General features: G+C 39.0%; 1 protein-coding gene across 3 annotated transcripts in view; it reads right to left on the bottom strand.

Annotated features, from left to right (window-relative positions):
- PHF6 (PHD finger protein 6) overlaps window positions 1–18841 on the bottom strand; it is a 47051-nt gene that overhangs the window by 16812 nt on the left and 11398 nt on the right. For all 3 annotated transcript variants that reach the window (XM_032592109.1, XM_030305398.1, XM_030305399.1), the window contains exons 4-5: window positions 11210–11343; window positions 10899–10942 (exon numbers count right to left, since the gene is read on the bottom strand). In XM_032592109.1, the coding sequence (XP_032448000.1) occupies window positions 10899–10942; window positions 11210–11343 (178 nt within the window). The remainder of the gene's footprint in view (window positions 1–10898; window positions 10943–11209; window positions 11344–18841) is intronic.

Here is an 18841-nt window from a genome sequence, read left to right as displayed (position 1 = left end):
TCATAAAAATTTATATCAATGCAACTTCACATAACTACAATAGGATATGAGGGAGGAAAAAGGGGGGGGAAGGTAAAAGTTTTACCAGCAATAAGGTAAATTCATGTGAATAACTTCCCGTGAAGACCGAGAAGTCAAAGATATCTTCTGATCTTAACATTATAGCAAATTTCATATCAAAACACATCACCTACTTTAAACATTGAAACTGACAATTTTTAAGACACAGAATTTCATTAAAGCTGTTAGAATTACTTACACTTGCCCCAAATTAAAAATTCTTTAAAAAATGAAAAATCATAAGCAAATCTGTCCATCATTCTGGTACATGTTATACAATACATATGATATACAGAATATTCTGTTACTTACAAGGAAAACAAATAATCATTAACACTATAAGATTACATTATTAAACACCTTTAAAGAAATTACTTAACTAATTCCATTATCAGGCCAACATGACTAGTTTTCTACATGGCTTTTTTTTTTTTTTTTTGCACTAAATATGGAACCACTTGGTGTAAAATTTTAGGGGACTTTAACAGCAATAGTAAAAATCATAAAAGACTGACCGTTTTAACTATACTAAATTTTCAGATTTACACAGCAAAAAAAAGTGATAAAATAAAAAAGTAAACAAATTAGAAGAAACTCTGTTGTAATTGTGAAAAAGGATTAGTATCCTTATGCTATAAGCTCATAAGAGATTAAGGCCCCAATTGAAAAATGGACCAAGCAAATGACCAAATAATTCACAGAGTATAAGTAGTTAAACACACTTATAGAAAATACGACTTTTCTACAATCCAAGTGTAAATTAAGTGATCTATCATTTTCATGAATCATAATAGCAGAGTTTAGTTATAAAAAGCTAGAATAACTGAACACAAGATGTGTTAGAAATAAACATCAAAAAGAAGCCTCACAAAAATATTGAGCTTCTGGAGGAAGAGGGTCAACTTTGGAATGTCAGCTCTCACTAACTTAATTTAATGCAACTCTGATAAAATGGTTGATTCCACGGTTTTCTGGAAGAGTAAATTTATGATATACAACAAGGTTTTTTTAAAAAAGACATCAAAATATACAGTAAAGAGACAGCAGTTAAAATACTGGCACAGGAAGAGACTTTTATCAGCAGAAGAGAAAGCAAGGTTGAAAATAGACCCATAAGCATATGGGAATTCTGAGTATAATGGTAGCATTTCAAATTGAGTGGGGAAAAGACATGATGGCATAATTGCTTATCCATTTTTTTAAAACTGAGATTCCTTTCCTCATACCATATAAAAAAATCTAATCATAAAGTAACAAACAATAAATGTAATAGAAGAAAATGGAGGAGAGTAGCTTTTATAATGTTGGGTCAAACACCTAAGAAGTCATAAAGGGAAAGACTGAGATGTGACTAAAAATTAGAAACCTTTGCATGGCACATGCACCATAATCCAAGTTAGAAGACAAATGATAAACTGGGAAATCATTTGCATTTAGTGACGGAGAATTAATACTTCCATTACAGAAATCACTCGCTACAAATCAATTTCAAAAGGACAAACCTCAAGAGAAAAATGCACAAAGGATAGCTGGCAATTCACAGAAAAAAGAAACATGACTAAAAGAAAAAAAAAATGAACAGAAGCCCAATCTTACTAGAGATGAGAGAAATGGAAATTTAATGTGATAATCAGATTTGCAAAAATTAAAAACTGGTAATGTCCCAGCACAGAGGCAGAAAACTGGACACCCTCATACACTGTTGGTGGGACCATAAACTGGGTACATGAGACAGTACTTTCCCCAATGTTAAAAGCAAACCAAATTTTAAAACTTTACCCTACGGAATCACTTGCATAAGTATACAAGCATATATGTACAAGGAAGATAAATACAGTTTTATCCATGAAACAAATAGACGTAAATGATTTTTGATAGAGAAATCCTTAAATAAACTATGGTTCTATTTATTCTATGGGATATAACGTAACAGTTAAAAAGAAAGAGGTCAAATGGGGCACTTGGGTGGCTCAGTCGGTTAAGTGTCCGACTCTTGATTTCGGCTCAGGTCATGGTCTCACGGCTCATGAGTTCAAGCCCCGTGTCAGGCTCTGCACTGACAGTATAGAGCCTGCTTGGGATATTCTCTCTCATTCTCTCTCTCTCTCTCTCTCTCTCTCTCTCTCTCTCTCCCCCCCCTCCTTCCTTCCTTCCCTCCTCACTTGTGCTCTCTCAAAATAAATAAATAAACATAAAAAAAATCAATGGGAAAAAAGACAAATAAAATGCTTCAGTGGATGAAAATAAAAAGAATGATGTCAATCTGTAAACAACAGTGAAGGAGGTCTGTGATAAATCAGAGAATAAAAAAAGGAAGTAGCATAATAGTATCTATATATACTATGATGCCACTGTATTTAATAAGTGTGCATATACACTAAATATTTGTATGTAGGTAAACAAGGCTCTGGGAAGATATACATCAAACTGTTATTACTAGGTACTCCTAGAGAATGTAACCTTTTTGAGGCCTTTTTGAACTGCTTTAATGCAACAGTATTATTGTACTATTTTATTTCCTTTTATTTTTTTATATAATTTATTGTCAAATTGGTCTCCATATAACACCCAGTGCTCATCCCAGCAGGTGCCCTCCTCAATGCCCATCACCCATTATTGTACTATTTTAATTTTTAAGCAATGGATAATATACTACTTTTGTAATTAAAGAACGTCTCACATCCAATGTGGTGAAAAGAGGGGTAAACTCATCCACCCCTGATGGGAATACAATCTAGCAAAATCTTTCCAGAAAGTAACACGGCAACATGTGTCAGGAACCTCAAAAAGACTGAACCCTTTGACCCAGTGATCATACTTCGTGGAATTTACCCAAAAAGATAACTGAAAATGCACATGAAAAAAATGAGTATGAGGCTAGTCACGGCACCTTCGTTTAAATTTTTCATGGCTACATGGTTACAGTAGGGTTTTCTTCCCTAATTCAAAACTGTGAAGATGTTTTAACATTTTAACATAAAAAGTGTTTTTTTCTCCTTCAATGATAATTATAAAAGAACTCTGCATCAGAGAAGTAAAAATCTTCCTTCCCACCTTTTAATTCTGCCTGCGCGGCGCTCCCAGCTGGCGCCTGCCCTAGCTTTCCTGCTTCCCTTCCTTCTTCCTCCCTCCTTCCCTCTCTCTCCTTCTGCCTCCCTCCTTCCCTCTCTCAAGTAACCACCATTAAGGGCTTTTCTTCTCAACCTCAAGGGTTGAGAGCCTGGTTTTGAACCCTGGAACTGCCATAGACTGTGTGTCCCTGTGTGTCTTCTTACCTGAGACCTACCCCCCAGGGTCCATGAATGAACTAAATGAATTAGTGTAAAGTTACTTAATTTAGAACAGCGCCTGGCACCTAAGACCCTCTCAATAAATGTCAGCTGTTACTTCCTCTGCGCATGCAAACGTGGTTTTTAAAAGGATACACACACAAATGGCATTCTGAGCACACTATTCTGCATCTTGCCCTTTTCTACTTAATTTATAAATTGGAAACACGCCAAATCTCAGAGCTAACATCTGACTTTTGGAGTTCTGACTATGCCAGATGGGCCATGCGGTTTATACGCACCATCTCACTTGAGCCTCACGACCACCACACGAGCTTGTATCTGTCAGCATCCCCATCCCTCATTTTACAGATAAGGAAAAGTTCAGAAAGGTTAAATAAGTTTAGCCAAGGTCACCAAGCTAAGAAGTGGCAGAGCTGGGACCAACCTATGCTAGTGAGAAACCATATGCTTTTAAAGTGGCAATACCCACTGTCATGGAAATACACAATGTCAAGTGCTCCTGGAAGTCAGAAAAAGGACAGTTTCACGTTTGCTCATGTCTGCAGAGAAATGCTCTGAAAGGAAACTTAAGAAACTGACAGCAGTGGCTGCTTTCAGCGAAGGAATCTGGAAACAGACATAAGGGTGGGAGGAAAGCTCACGAACAACGTACACTCATCGGTACTGCTGATTTCTGTACAATGTTCACACACCTAATCAAACAAATGAATGCGATAAGAAAACAAAACCTTACCTTCGTACTCACAGCTCTTATTTCTACAGATCCAGGCTGATAAGGTGACAAAGTGCCACCAAGCATTCCCAACCCTTATGAGCACCGCCCCCTGGATGTCTATGTCACCTCAGAAAGGCCAGGTCCTTCTGTCACCCTTCTGATTGCCACTATGAGGCACAGGAGTGACCACCTTACCAGCACACCAACTCTCCTCCTCCTAGTATTGGAAAGCCCTATCTGTTCCGTTACCAATTCTCTTCTAATCACTATTTTTCTCATCTTCCACCTTCCTGGGTTAAGCTCCATTTCCTTTCCTCCCCAAAGTCTCACATCAGTTAACAGTATGAAGTAGAAAGGACCCCTGGACAGAAAGTTTCAAAACTGCCACCTACTAGGTCTTAAAACTTGGTGAAGCTAGTTAACACTCACAAGGCAAAGTCTCCTGGCGTATCAAATGGAACTGAGGAGAACACCTTCCTGAGAAGGAAGCCTTAAGAAAACGTGAAAAATGCTTTGTAAACTAGAAAATTCTATTCACTTGTTAGTTATTTCTCTTGTCATACCTTGTGTAGATGGTAAGCTCTCTGTCAAGGGGCTTTTTTTATTGGGGAATTGGCAATTCTCCCACGTGCCCACACCGAGGAGTGGGCACACACTCAATAAATGTGTGTTAGGATTATTTTTAAAACAGAAGCAAAATGACAAGCATTAAGGTTGCAGTAAGCGTCACTGCCTCTGCTGGGCGCCTGGAGTGCTGCAACGAAAGGAAGATTGGACGCCCTTCGCCCCGCCTCCTCCAAGGGAAGCGCCATGTGCGTTTGCCCTGCACGCTCCAGGTCACACACAAACCTGCTTTCTTTTTCGGTAAAGGTATCAGATAAATGATTTATTTTATGCATATTTATATGTGTATGCACATATAAACAACACAACATGCCTCAAAAATAGTCTTTTTTTTTTCCAAAATATGTATTTATTTTTGAGAGAGCACAAGTGGGAGAGGGGCATAGAGACGGGGACAGAGTATCCAAAGCAGGCTCTGCACTGACAGGCCGATGGCAGCGAGCCTGATGTGGGGCTCGAACCCACAAACCGCGAGACCACGACCTGAGCTGAAGTCTGACACTCAACCGAATAAACCACCTAGGCGCCCCCAAAATATTAATTCTTAATTAAGTGTGCTAAAATGAAATATGGCTGGGATTTAGTTCAAAATAATCCAGGTGGAGGAAGCAGGTGAGGGGTGCAGATGAAACAAGACTGGCCAGGAGCTGATGATTGTTAACCCAGGTGATGGGGCTTTTTTTCAAACATGTTTTCATGTATGTTTGATACTTCCTGTAGTCAGTTTGAAAAGTGTGCTAAATGAAAGGTGAACGCAAACAGTGCCTAGCGCAGTACTTTTTGCACATGGGTAGTCAACAAATCTGCTGAATCAAAGAAAAAATAAGGAGTCAGTTCTAGCAAAGGGCACAACGTGAACACGTTACTCAAATTTCCCAAGTTAAATCACAAATACAATTTAAGTTCTATTATCTTCCAAGGAAGACCACATGAATGTAGTATTTAGTGAGCACTGAACTATGTGCCCAGAATGTTGCTGAGACCCTTACAGACATTATTCCATTTAATCCTTACAATAATTCCATGAGGTAGAGTTTTTTTTTTAATTTTTTTTAATGTTTATTTATTTTTAAGAGAAAGAGACAGCACACAAGCAGGGAGGGGCAGAGAGAGAGGGAGACCCAGAATCCGAAGCAGGCAGCAGGCTCCAGGCTCTGAGCCGGCAGCACAGAGCCCGACGTGGGGCTCGCACTCACAAGCCACGAGATCATGACCTGAGCCGAAATCGGACGGTCAACCGACTGAGCCACCCTCGCCCCTAGGTAGGGTTTTATTTTAATTCCCATTTTACAAATGCAGCATCCAAGGCTCCAGAGATACTAAACGGCTTGCCCAAGACCATGTACGAGTAAGTAGCAGAGCTAAGATTCAAATACGGATCTGATTTCAGAGCCCATGTTCAACCAGTGCACAAAACCGCCTTTCCAGTACTTCATAACAATGCCACAAAACTTAAAAGGGTTTCAAGGACACTGATGTCACATAAAAATCTCCCCATCTTCCACTTAACAAAAGTAACGAAGACTGAAGGTGTAACACATTGTAGAGAAACAAAGGGAATGAGCATACTAAGGTAATATTAAAGCAGAATGCACACAGAGGACAGCACACTTTCAACACACCTCTAACAGAACTACAGTGACTCTAGTTCTTAAAACACAAATGGAGTTGTATGATTTGATAAGCAATCTCTAATATAAAGTTTCCAGAAAGTCTGTTAGGGGATCCACCAGGTCCCTGAATAAAATCAAGAGTAGGTCTTCCAAGGTTAGGCACAAGATTCCTTTATATACTGTCTTTTACAGTCACCGTAATTGTGGCACTTCCCACTAAGCTATTTTTAAGAAATTTCAGACTTATAAAAAATCCCATTCTATTAATTCATCATGCTCTACTAACACCCGGTACAAGACAAGCCACAGGACACAGAAAGGTCACACCCAAATAAGGGATACATTCAAAACCATGCTCTGTTTCAAGCCAAAGAAAAGACATTACAAACATTTCTTGAGCACCCATACCATGCAAAACATTCTATACTGGGTAGCTTAACAAAAATAATAAGCCACAAGTTTGGCTACTTACAATTTCAAGAACCTAAACTGAGCTGAGGTTATGTTTGTAATCACGACTTACAATCTACACATTCTTGCCGCAAATAGCTAACACTCAGCATCTACTCTAAATACTGTTCTCTATCTCATCACAGATTACTTTGCTCCATATACATTATTAAACAGAAAAGCCTTAACCTCTTAATGAAAATGATTTTAAAAGAACCACAAGACATAATCACAGTTCCTTGTAGGTACTCAACTGTTTATCGATGACAACCTATCATGTTAAGGTACATCTACAATACAGAAGCTAGCATCAGCTACAAACTAGACCTATCTGTTATTGCCAATGTTGGGTATTTAAAAAATACTGCTTTAAAAAAAAGGGTGAAGAATATATCTATTATCTAAACACATGGGCCAAAGGATGGGGCACGTAAGTTGCGGGATTTAATTCTAGGCTTTTCCTGCCCATTTTTAATGTATAAATTCCTATTAAGAGTAAGGGCAGGGGTGCCTGGGTGGCTCAGTTGGTTAAACGTCTGACTTTGGCTCATGATCTCGCGGTTCATGGGTTTGAGCCCCGAGTCAGGCTCTGTGCTGACAGCTCGGAGTCTGGAGCCTGCTTCGGATTCTGTGTCTCTCTCTCTCTCTCTCTCTCTCTCTCTCTCTCTCTCTCTCTGCTCTTCCCCAACTCATGCTCTGTCTCTCTCAAAAATAAACATTAAAAAAAAAAGAGTAGAAGGGCACTATACCATTTTAAGTGCTCAACGACCACATGTGGCTGGTGGCTATCATAACAGACGGTGCAAATATAGAACACTTCGTTGTCACAATAAGTCCTACTAGACAGCCTTGTTGAACCATTTGTTCTATAGCCACTTGTAAAAAGCCCTGCACCTGAGGTCCACGTCATCCAGCTAAAACCACTGCTTCTCAAACTTTCATGTGCAAACAAGTCACCTGGGATCTAGTTAAAGTGGCGATTCTTATTTAGTAGGTCAGGGGTGGGGCTCGAGATTAGGCGTTTCTAACCAACTCCCAGATGATGCCAATTTTGCTGGTACACTGATTATGCTACTTTCCTCCCCTCCTTGTTGCTAACAGTTACCAGCTCCCAATCATTCCACCCCATGCATCAGATTCTCCTTAGCACATAGCTTACTGCTCTTTCCTCTTTCCAGCCCCTGCTGCATCCTGGGTGATTTCAAAGGCCCATGGGACAATCCAAGCAAGTTCCCTGACCTTCAGTGATGTCCTCCATCAACTACCCAATCCCTATAATCACACCCGGACACCTTTATAATCACCTAAGAAGGGTTCTAACCTCTGAACTCACTATAAATCACACATACTTTGGGACCACAAAATGACCGCTTTCCCAAGCACTTTCCTTCTCACTTATCTTCAATCACGCCCCTCCCATCTATTACTTCCTTCCTGTTTCTTATTTTCCTGCCTTCACTTCCCTATCTAACTTAGATTTCTAACTAGCCACTTTCTCTGTGCTACACACAGGATCCTGAATTGCCGGAAGTCACACAAACTGAGGGTATCATTACATAAATGGTTAGCAACCTTAACTGAACCCTCTACCTGGTCTGGAGCCCTTACATTTCTCCAAACTTCCTTTCCCATCTTCACAACTATTCCTGCAAGCTTTCTCCTCTCTCCTTCAACTTCCAGCCCTCCTGCCTCCCCTACATTGTCCCTCACAGAGGAAACAGACGAGAGAGGAACTACCTATCTTCTTCCTTCTCTATTACAATGGAAGTGTCCTCCCATCACAGGGCAATTCTGGTTGTGCATGGAGTCTCCCTCCTTCCTGGAGCTTCAATCTCCTTTTGCCTAACAGATCTTTCTCATAAGCATGTATTTATCAACTAATCCACCCCCCCACCCCCCCCCCCTCAAAAAAAAAAAAAAAAAAAAAAAAAGGCCACTAAGTGAAAGAAGCCAAACTGAAAAGGCTACATACTATGTGATTCCAACTATATGACATTCTGGAAAAGGCAAAACTATGGAGACGGTAAAGAGATTTTTGAATTCAATATTTCAAAACAGTTCATATTAGATCAAACTAACATGAACAGACTGAATTATGGCGTATTTATTAAGTATTAGCAAACTAGGTTATTGAGCCACCGATGGCAAATAATCAAGACACTGCCACAGGTAATCAATTCCTCTTTGCTATACAAACTACTGCGGTATAATTCTCAAAGATAGTCCCTGAAATACAATCCTATAAACCCCAATCATAAATTACAATCATAAAGTAGAACATATGTTTCCCATTAGAACAACGAAGTAATTGGAAGTTCTGTTTCTGACAAAGCACTCAATGTCAAATACAAGCTAGATAAAAGTGATAAATTGTAAAATTATATTTCAAGTTCTACAATATGAGTATATACACACTACGTATATATCAATAATACAAGGGGCCCCAAAGTGCTACAAAAATATACAACGAACCCCAAATTCAAGACAATTGTATTACAAATTTGAATAATTTAGGAATTTAGGAATCCTTCCAGTTACATGAAAAAAGTCATCTTGAAAAGCAGTAATTTAGATCTTTCTCAATAAATTTCTCAAAGCAAAAAGGTGGCCAAAATTTACTTTACAGTCTGCAGTGACTTTTCTCTACCACTAGATGGTACTATCAGCTTCAGAAATCTACCGAATAAAAGGGGAGCTGCCTACATTAATCACTGTTGCCACCCTCAAGTATTCTGCCCCAGGGTGTTCATATACTCATCTTCATCAGATCCCAGCTCTTAATCCTTGGTTTACCATACATATATGGTCACTACAATTTTAAAGAGAATCCAGGGCACCTGGGTGGCTCAGTCGGTTAAGCATCCAACTGTGGCGCAGGTCGTGATCTTGCAGCCTGTGAGTTTGAGTCCCGCGTCAGGCTCTGTGCTGGCAGCTCAGAGCCTGGAGCCTGCGTCAGATTCCGTGTCTCCCTCTCTTTCTGCCCCTCCCCCACTCTCTCCTGTCTCTCTCTCTCTCAAAAATAAACATTAAAAAACACACTGTTAAAATCTGAACCAATGAAAGGTGGGAAAGCTTCCTCTTAACCTTTGAACAAAAGGTTTTTGAACTGAATTCTAGAACTAAATGAGGAAAAAACCAAGGAAAACATAAAGGTTTTTTTCAGTTGTACTTTTATCACCTCCGAAATGTTCTGTTGTTAACAGCTATGGAATCTGTTTACCTTAAAGACAAGTTTTTGCTGAAGATTATATAACCAGCACTATCCTAAAGTAATGGAACCAATCTGGAGTCCCAAAGGGTAGGATACAGCCAAGATCTAAGATATCAAAAAGGGCCACAAACTTTAATATGCTAATACTGATAACTAGGTAAGTCTTTATAAAAGAAACCACTTCCTAAATCAACAGGCTGAAACCATTCTACTGCTAAGCAACGCATTCTCGGAGGCTAACAAAAACTAAAGATCTCTAATCTAAATAGAAGGACAGAACAATCTCAGATTAAATCTAAGCCTTTTTATATTGCTAGTGACAGTATCAAAACCATCTGTTTGTAAAGGTACGAAATAAGAATTCAATGTAAGAACTTTTTCATACCGTTTAAAGACCAGGTACAACTTGGCTAACTATATATAAACATCCCTGACCTTGTTTTATCTAAATTTAAGGAGAGATAAACTATAATTTTAAAAGTTAATATATTTTAAAGTTAATTACTTCTTATGAACATGTCTGTATTTTTAAAACAGTACTACAACATGAAAATCTAACAGAAAGCATGGTGATCACAAAATGTAGTACCAGTGTCCTTCGTTCACACTTTGCGTATCTGACAGTAGCACAGATCCCAATTATGACCTTTGCAATCTACTACCACTTTCGTGATCACAGAAATCCCAAACCCCCACCGTCATGTGTTTCCTCAAGATAAATACATTCTCAACGTACTCCTTACAAGAACTAAATTTAGGGGTAAAATTTTCCTTAAAACTTCAGATCATTTCCACTATGTATATTAGTTTGTCCTAACACTTTTCTTAATTCTTTGAAATGTATTCAATACTGAGATACATCTTATGGCAAAAAGCAGTACAGAATTCACTCAAATTTCTTCCTGATACTGAGAAGCGGCTGAATGACTTACCTTCAGAGTTATGTGCGGTTTTCTTGTGTTTTCGGCAATACACCCTACAAAAAAATGAAGAAATCAATAATTATGAAGTAAACAAACGAAATTCGTTTTTCAAATTAAGAAAATGAGCAGTACACTTCACCCCATTCATAAGCTGGATTCCACAAATCTTATTAAAAGTCCTATGCCATTTCTCTAACCATTAAATTCCTTACCAAAAACACCCTTTACAATGATGATGAAATGCTTTGAAACAGGAAAAACTTTTACAAAAGCCTAAAGTAGGACTGTGAAAAAAAAACTTAAAGAAGTTAAATAATTACATGTAAATTCCTTGTGAAGGTTTCTCTCGTATTTGAGCTTTATCATGCAATGCACAGTGGTAGTGGTACGTCCTGTGACAGGTTTTCACATCACAACCAATTGTGGCTCCAGGACAATGGCACAAAGAACACATCTACAGCAAAACAATAAAATAATTATTACTAGCGTGCGATTTTCCTAAGGCCGTGATGTCAGGTTAGAGGCATATCAATCTCTGTCAAGGAAAACAAACTGGTTATTGAAGTTTTGTAACTAATAATGCCATTTTTCTTGTGTTCTCGCCTAGAAATAATTTGAATAAAATTCTACCAGGGGTGTTTTCCCCCATGTTAAACATTGACAAAATTAATGGAATATTATTAATGTCTATTGTTTCACTGTGGCCAAGAGAAAACTTGAAATGTTGCATAGCAGGAATGTAAGCTGTATATAACTTAGCCCTTTCCACAATCCAGATTTTCCTGGAAATGAGTAACTGCAGAAAATGTCTCATACCAGAAACAATTTGTCCTTCACATCTCCACTTAATGAGAATCTCTGGGGAGAAAAACCTCACATACTATTGGGGAACTTGGTAAAATCAATTTCAAGTGAGGGAAGAAGGATAAAAGAATTAAAGTAGATTTTGAAATATCTCAAGCTCTAAAAATAATTTGTGATGTTGATTCTGAAAACATGCTCATCTATTTTAATCTAATCTGTTACTTACCTACTGCATTATGAATTCAGGCAAATAGATAAAAGAACATATTCTTAAACAGATTTTAATGTATTTACTTTCTAACTTTATTGGATAATTCCTACTGTTGAACTAGCTCGTGCTCTCAATTTAGGAAAAAGCTCTTTTTTAAAAAAGTACATAAGAATTGGGGCACCGAGGTGGCTCAGTTGGTTGAGCGACCGACTTCAGCTCAGGTCATGATCTCACGGTTTGTGAGTTCAAGCCCCATGTCGGGCTCTGTGCTGCCAGCTGAGAGCCTGGAGCCTGCTTCGGATTCTGCGGTTCCCTCTCTCTCTCTCTCTGCCCCTCCTCCACTCATGCTCGGTTTCTCTCTGTCTCAGAAATAAACATTAAAAAAGAATTTTTTTTTAAAGTACATAACAATGATTGCTAGTGGTTTTGATTAACGTATCATAGTATACTGGACTGAGTGGACTTTCAATGAGGCTATCTCCGAAGCTACAAATGCCATGCCAAAACAAATTCACTAGAAGGTAAATCTTAAAAACTGCTGGTTTCTAGACACCTCATTTGGAACCGTTCTCACTCCTCTATTGATTTTAACATAAAGAACACTTACCATCCTAACTTTGGGATCACTTGGCCCCTAAGCATTTTTGGTATACGGAGAGGCTAGTATAAATTCCAATAAAATTCCTTATACTTCTTTAAGCAAGTCAGAGCCTCAACCTCTCAATCAAGCTATCGTTTAAGAAATACTCCTATTAAGTCAGAAGTAGAAACGTTCTCAAGGCAGGTACACCCCAGAAAGCAGGAAGGCCAGTGCCCATTACTAATACTAGAGAAATACTCCATTTCCTTAAATACAGAAACTTCAGAGTATTACTGTTAAAAAGAAATACTGTGCCAAGTTATCAAGCAGGAAAAGCTGTTAAATACTTTGGGGTGGCTTATAAATTCTTGAGGAAGTGCAGCATTTGTAGTGCAGCTTAATTATGAAGTTTTATTATTTTAGCAAATTGTATCTTTCATCAAAAAACACAATTAGAGAAATTTTGGAAAAGACAAGGGCACAAAGGAAATTTAAAAATCACTCATGCTTACCAAGTAGAGATGCCCTGATGGTGCGTTACAGTGTTTGCATGGCAGTATTTCTCTACATAATTCCACACGTACTACTTTACAACCAGTTTTTCTTAACAAGTCAAACATACACCATCTCATTAGAACTCTACTGCAAGTAGTTCATCTTGAAATTTCATCAAAAATGGGCTTACAGGCACATTTTGAAAAACATTATTGAATTCAATTAGCAAGTAAAAGTGAAAGGAGGGGAGGTGTTATTAAAAATACTGTACTTGGCTCAACACTGGCAAAAATAGTGAGATGGGCGTGCTCATATCCTGCTAGAAATCACTATACTCTGGACAGCAGCTTGCCTTATTTATCAGAGAGCTTTTAAAAAGTTCTTATTTCCTGATCCACTAATTTTACTTCTATTACTCTAGTCTTAAAAAAAATGAGATTCAGGGGCACCTGGGTGGCTCAGTCAGTTGAGCGTCTGACTTCAGCTCAGGTCATGATCTTGCAGTCTGTGAGTTCGAGCCCCACATCAGGCCCTGTGCTGACCGCTCGGAGCCTAGAGCCTGCTTCAGATTCTGTGTCACTGGGTGGATGGTTTTGTTTGTACTTTCCCGTATTTTCTGATTTTTCTACAATGGACAAAAATACTTTCATATACAAAAAATTATTTTAGGGGCACCTGGGTGGCTCAGTTGGTTGGACACCTGACTCTTGATTTTGGCTCAGGTCATGATCCCAGGGTCATGGGATTGAGGCCCGCCTCAGATTCCACACTGAGCATGGAGCCTGCTTAAGATCTTGTCCCTCTCTCTCACTCTCTCAAAATAAAGAAATAAAATGGGGTGCATGGGTGGCTCAGTCGGTTAAGCATCTGACTCTTGGTTTTGGCTCAGGTCATGATTTCATGGTTCGTGGGTTCGAGCACAACGTTGGGCTCCACAGCTGGCAGTGCACAGCCTGCTTGGGATTCTCTCTCTCCCTGTCTCTGCCCCTCCCCTGCTCACGCTGCCTCTCAAAATAAACAAACAAACTTAAAAATAAATACAGGCGCCTGGGTGACTCAGTCAGTTAAGCATCCAACTTCGGCTCAGGTCATGATCTCACGATTCGTGAGTTCAAGCCCCAGATCAGGTTCTGTGCTGACAGCTCGAAGCCTGGTGCCTGCTTCAGACTCTGTGTCTCCCTCTCTTTCTGCCTCTTCCCCATTTGCGCTCTCTCTCTCTCTAAAATAAACAAACATTAAAAAAAAATTAAAATAAACTAAAAAATCAACAGTATTGGGAATACTCCAGCAAATGCTTTTAATACCCATCTCTCAGTTTATTGAGAATAAGAAGGAAACCAAATGTCCAAAATATATCAAAATTTGTTTTAGCTGGTTCTCAATTTAAATCCACCCAAAGTATAACCAGTTAACTACAGCAATTTAGGACAGATAAAATTTTTAAGTGAGGAAATGCTTATTCTCACTTTTGTTATTTCCTCTCAAGGAAGAAAAAAGATATACCAATAAAAATGGTTTCAAAGAGTGGAAAATTCTTTTCAAGGTTAGGAGTAGGAATTTTTCTCAATTAGAATTTACTGGATCTATTTTAAGCAGCATTCATATAAAAGCAGAAATACCCGCTTGTATATGAAGTTTTGGCAAGGTGCTAACAAAATAGCAAAAATTATCCATAAGGCTAAATATAAAATTTAAATGTGTTTGTGTACCTATGAGCACAAAACAGAAACATAACTGTTACCTTGAAGTGTAGCAGACTACAACACCGCAGCCCCTAAATAATCCTTTCTGCCCTGAACTCCTATGGGACTTAAGATATAGCATTCATTTTGGCTCTTACCATTTGACTTCTTTGTCTGGCTAATTATATTTATAAATGTATAGATTTTATCCATCAATTGTTTCTAGACTGAGTTTTTGGGAAGATAAACACTGCTTTACAAAGCAGTGTTCAATAAATGTATTGACTTTAAGCTTATTCTGTTACTGAAGATTTTAATATCTTCTGGTGTATTTTTTTTCTCACTCATGGTTCTAATACCTGCAGATTTAACATAATAATCTTCAAGTATGCCTAAAAATTTAAACAGTCTGATCTAGAATTTGGAGAGGTAAAATTGAGGAGAACATTGTAGTTGGAGGGGCACAGAATGAACAGAGGCAAGAATATTTGGGAGGAAAAGATTCGCCCTGTTAGATACAAGGTCGAGAATCAAAAAGAGATAAAAAGAAAAAAATGAAAGAAGATGGGAAACTAGATAGATGGCTGGTACACTTTCCTTTAGAAAAGCTATGGAAAAGAAAACAAAAGATGACCTCTCTTGAAAAAGTGGAGTAATAGGAAAATGGGACCCCAACACAGCTGGCACCAGTTGGCCAGACCCGAGTAACGTTATCCTGTATTCGTCTTGACATAAAACATTTGCCCTCAAACTTGTCAGTCCCTCCTGGGCTCTTAGCAGAATGCCTGTCAGCTGCCATCGAACATCAAGTTTGTACTACCTGTGACTCTTTCCAACGTGGGAAAATGAAAGAGAATCTGACAGGAACATGGTCAACTGTGGACCCCTTCCCCCTGCAAAAATGTCTGTCTGTCCCACGTATCAAATATTCAGTTGAGGGCTCATTTTCGGCCCCCAAAGAAGTATAAATGTTAACTGTCACCCTGTTCATACCCTGATTTCAAGTTCTTTATGTAGAGGTGAAAATTTGGTAAGAATCCTTTTTCTTTTACTTCTACTCCTCTCTTCAGTTTGCTCCCTAGTACACCTAGTACACCTCAAAACTCAAACACCTCTTCTGACATGGGGAGACTGGAAAAAAAGGCCCTATCCTATTACAGATATTTGCACATCATCTTTACAGTGTGGTTAGAAGCTACACTAGCTCCTAAATTTTTAAAATACAAGTTATGCATATTTAGAATGCATGGCATGATATTTTAATATTAGTGAAGTGGTTACTACAGTTGAGCTGATTAGCATAGCCACGTATTCATATGCTTACCATTTTCATGTCTTCATACGCTTACCATTTTGTGTGTGTGTGTGTGTGTGCGCATGTGTGTGTGGTGAAAGCACCAGAAATCTACTCTGAAACAAATTTCCAGTATACAACGTAGCATTAACTCTAGTCATCATGCCGTACACCAGGCTTCTAGACTTCTTCACCCTCCCAATTGCAACTTCTTACTCGTTAACCAACACCTCCCCACCGTCCTGCCTGTGGTAACCACTCTTCTACTATCAGTGAAACTCTACTATGTTAAGGTTAAGCTGTACCCCACAAGCTTAGTCTCAACGAGCTGACCTAGACTAAAGAGGAACTAAATCACACATGAGTGCCGATAAAGGGAACCGAAAGGGCTATGACTGAGCTAAAGTCCTGCGGGAGCCAGAAGCTGGGATGTACCTGCTCCTCAGTCAATTAAACCAGGCAAGGGCTGAAGTTCAGTTTGTAAAAGGAAGAAATCCTAAGGAATAAAAGGCGAAACATTGCTTTCTCGGGAGCTATGGGCGAAGCTCAGGGAAAACTCAACGAAGACCACAGAGAGACACAAAGTAAAACTAAAATAAGACTGCCAACTTCTAGGACAGGCAGAAAGGAAAGCTGGAATCTGATGGCTAGACAGAGCCATATGGAACCAAGTGACAAAGGGCTCACTTGCTAAGACTTCGCTTTGCCCAGTTTAACTGCTGTGTATGTACCAGTATCTATCACCGACCACCACCGTATAGATATAAATCCTCACAGCCAAGTGGTTAACTACTCTCAAGACACCTGCTCTAAGAAAAGGGCTACAAATGTATGAGAATGCAAAAGAGGTTCCAAAACGAGGCCATATTCTTGAGTCTGCAGGCCAGGGAAACATAAAAAGCACTGGAGTTGGGGACAGGGTACCAGGGATATCTGCACAGGAGACAGGAGACAAAACTAAAGTGAGGGCAGTTCACCTTACACTGGTGTCTGGTTTTTTGTGTTGTTTTTAATAACGGATAACACTGCCTTCGATAAAAATGAATGCGGGACAAGGCAGTTAGGGTAAGTTTTCAGAGCTGCCTAAAACATGCTCCTAAACTCCAGGTTCACGGCTTTATTTACAGTAATACCTTACATATCCAACACTGTTAGAAAACAAGAGTGACCTCTGACTTATCTGTTTAAATGACAGCTATCCAATTTACCTGTTAAAAATTCCTAAGAAGAATACCACTGTGTGGTAGGGTGAAACATGAACACATAACTGTATCTGGTTTATACTACAGCTACAGTTAAAAAAAAAACAAAACAAAACAGTTCAGCGTTTTGAAGAGGGTCTCACAAAAACACCAAGTTAACAACAGAATATTATTAATAATAAACTTTATGTAATAATTAGGTCTAAATGGAAAGCTGGAAAGCAAAACAGAAATCCAAAAACCATCAAAGTTATTAAAAAAGGACAAAACTGATAGGTTAGGACCTTAAAATTCCAAGTGTTTCTAAAAAACAGAGCCATTGAAAAGTACTTGTTTTCGGGGCGCCTGGGTGGCGCAGTCGGTTAAGCGTCCGACTTCAGCCAGGTCACGATCTCGCGGTCCGTGAGTTTGAGCCCCGCGTCGGGCTCTGGGCTGATGGCTCAGAGCCTGGAGCCTGTTTCCGATGCTGTGTCTCCCTCTCTCTCTGCCCCTCCCCCGTTCATGCTCTGTCTCTCTCTGTCCCAAAAATAAATAAACGTTGAAAAGTACTTGTTTTCATTAGAGTAACAGACTAAATCTAAGCAGTTACTGAATAAATGAGTTCAGAAAGCTTTTTGAAATTGGAGGGCCATGAACTAATTAAGCCTATCAAGTTCTTACTTAACCTGGTCTCCTGACCTTGGTCTGAATATCACAAACTCCAACTCTATCAGACTTTGTGAGTCATCACTGATGAGGAATATAAATTCTCACTGTAGCGTTTGAAGGTTTTTTTTTTTTTTTTTTCATCTGAAACATTCAAATAGTTTTTCTGAGCTCAGCTCTATAGTTCAGGCTGAGGGTCCTTTAAACTGCCGTGTTGCCCACTATATATACTCACTCAGTGGGAAATGTCAAACACATATCCGTACTCAAGTGAGTACCAACACATCCCCCAAAACCAAACATAGATTATTTTACATTACTGGTTTGGGTGCTCCTCCATTAGCACAAATAGATAAGAGGTAGTTACGTAATGACATAAATTTACATTATTCTCAATTACAAAGAAGTAGTATGTGAAGGCAAAAGAAAAAAATAATTTATTCACTAATAGTCAAAGAGCTGATTTTCTCCAGCAGTGGACTTGAAGTTTCTCTTTTACCTTACATTCTTTCTCCTTAATCATCTCCAAAGTAAAGCAAAATTCATTTCAATACAAATGACACGTAAAATACCTACACACATTAATCTGCATGCCATCACCTGAGCTTTTTAAAAAAGTACACATTAAGATGAATATACTCGTGATGCACGTACACTCAGTTACACAGATGACCACGAGGCCAGTGACTCAGGAAGAATTTACCTGTTTTTCCACAAAAATACCCTAAAGCAGGGGTCCTGCAAGCCGGACCCAGCCCACCAGCCATTTTAGTAAATAACGTTTTATTGGAACGTAGACATGCTCATTTCTTTGTGTGTTGTCTGTGACTACAATGGAGACAATAAGGCTGGCAAATCCTTAAATATTTATTACCTGGTCCTATAATCAAAGTTGGTCAACCCATCTTCTAAGGCACTGGTCCACAGCCAGGAGCGTTCATCCAAAATCATCTAGGAATCTTTTTCAAAAGACACATGCCTGTAATGCCCTGCCCACTCCTCTTCTGATGTAAAAGTTGGCTAAGGACCACTGCTCTAA

Source organism: Lynx canadensis, chromosome X, assembly GCF_007474595.2.
Source record: "Lynx canadensis isolate LIC74 chromosome X, mLynCan4.pri.v2, whole genome shotgun sequence".
Lineage (NCBI taxonomy): Eukaryota > Metazoa > Chordata > Mammalia > Carnivora > Felidae > Lynx > Lynx canadensis.
This window is presented reverse-complemented; position numbering and strand designations above follow the sequence as displayed.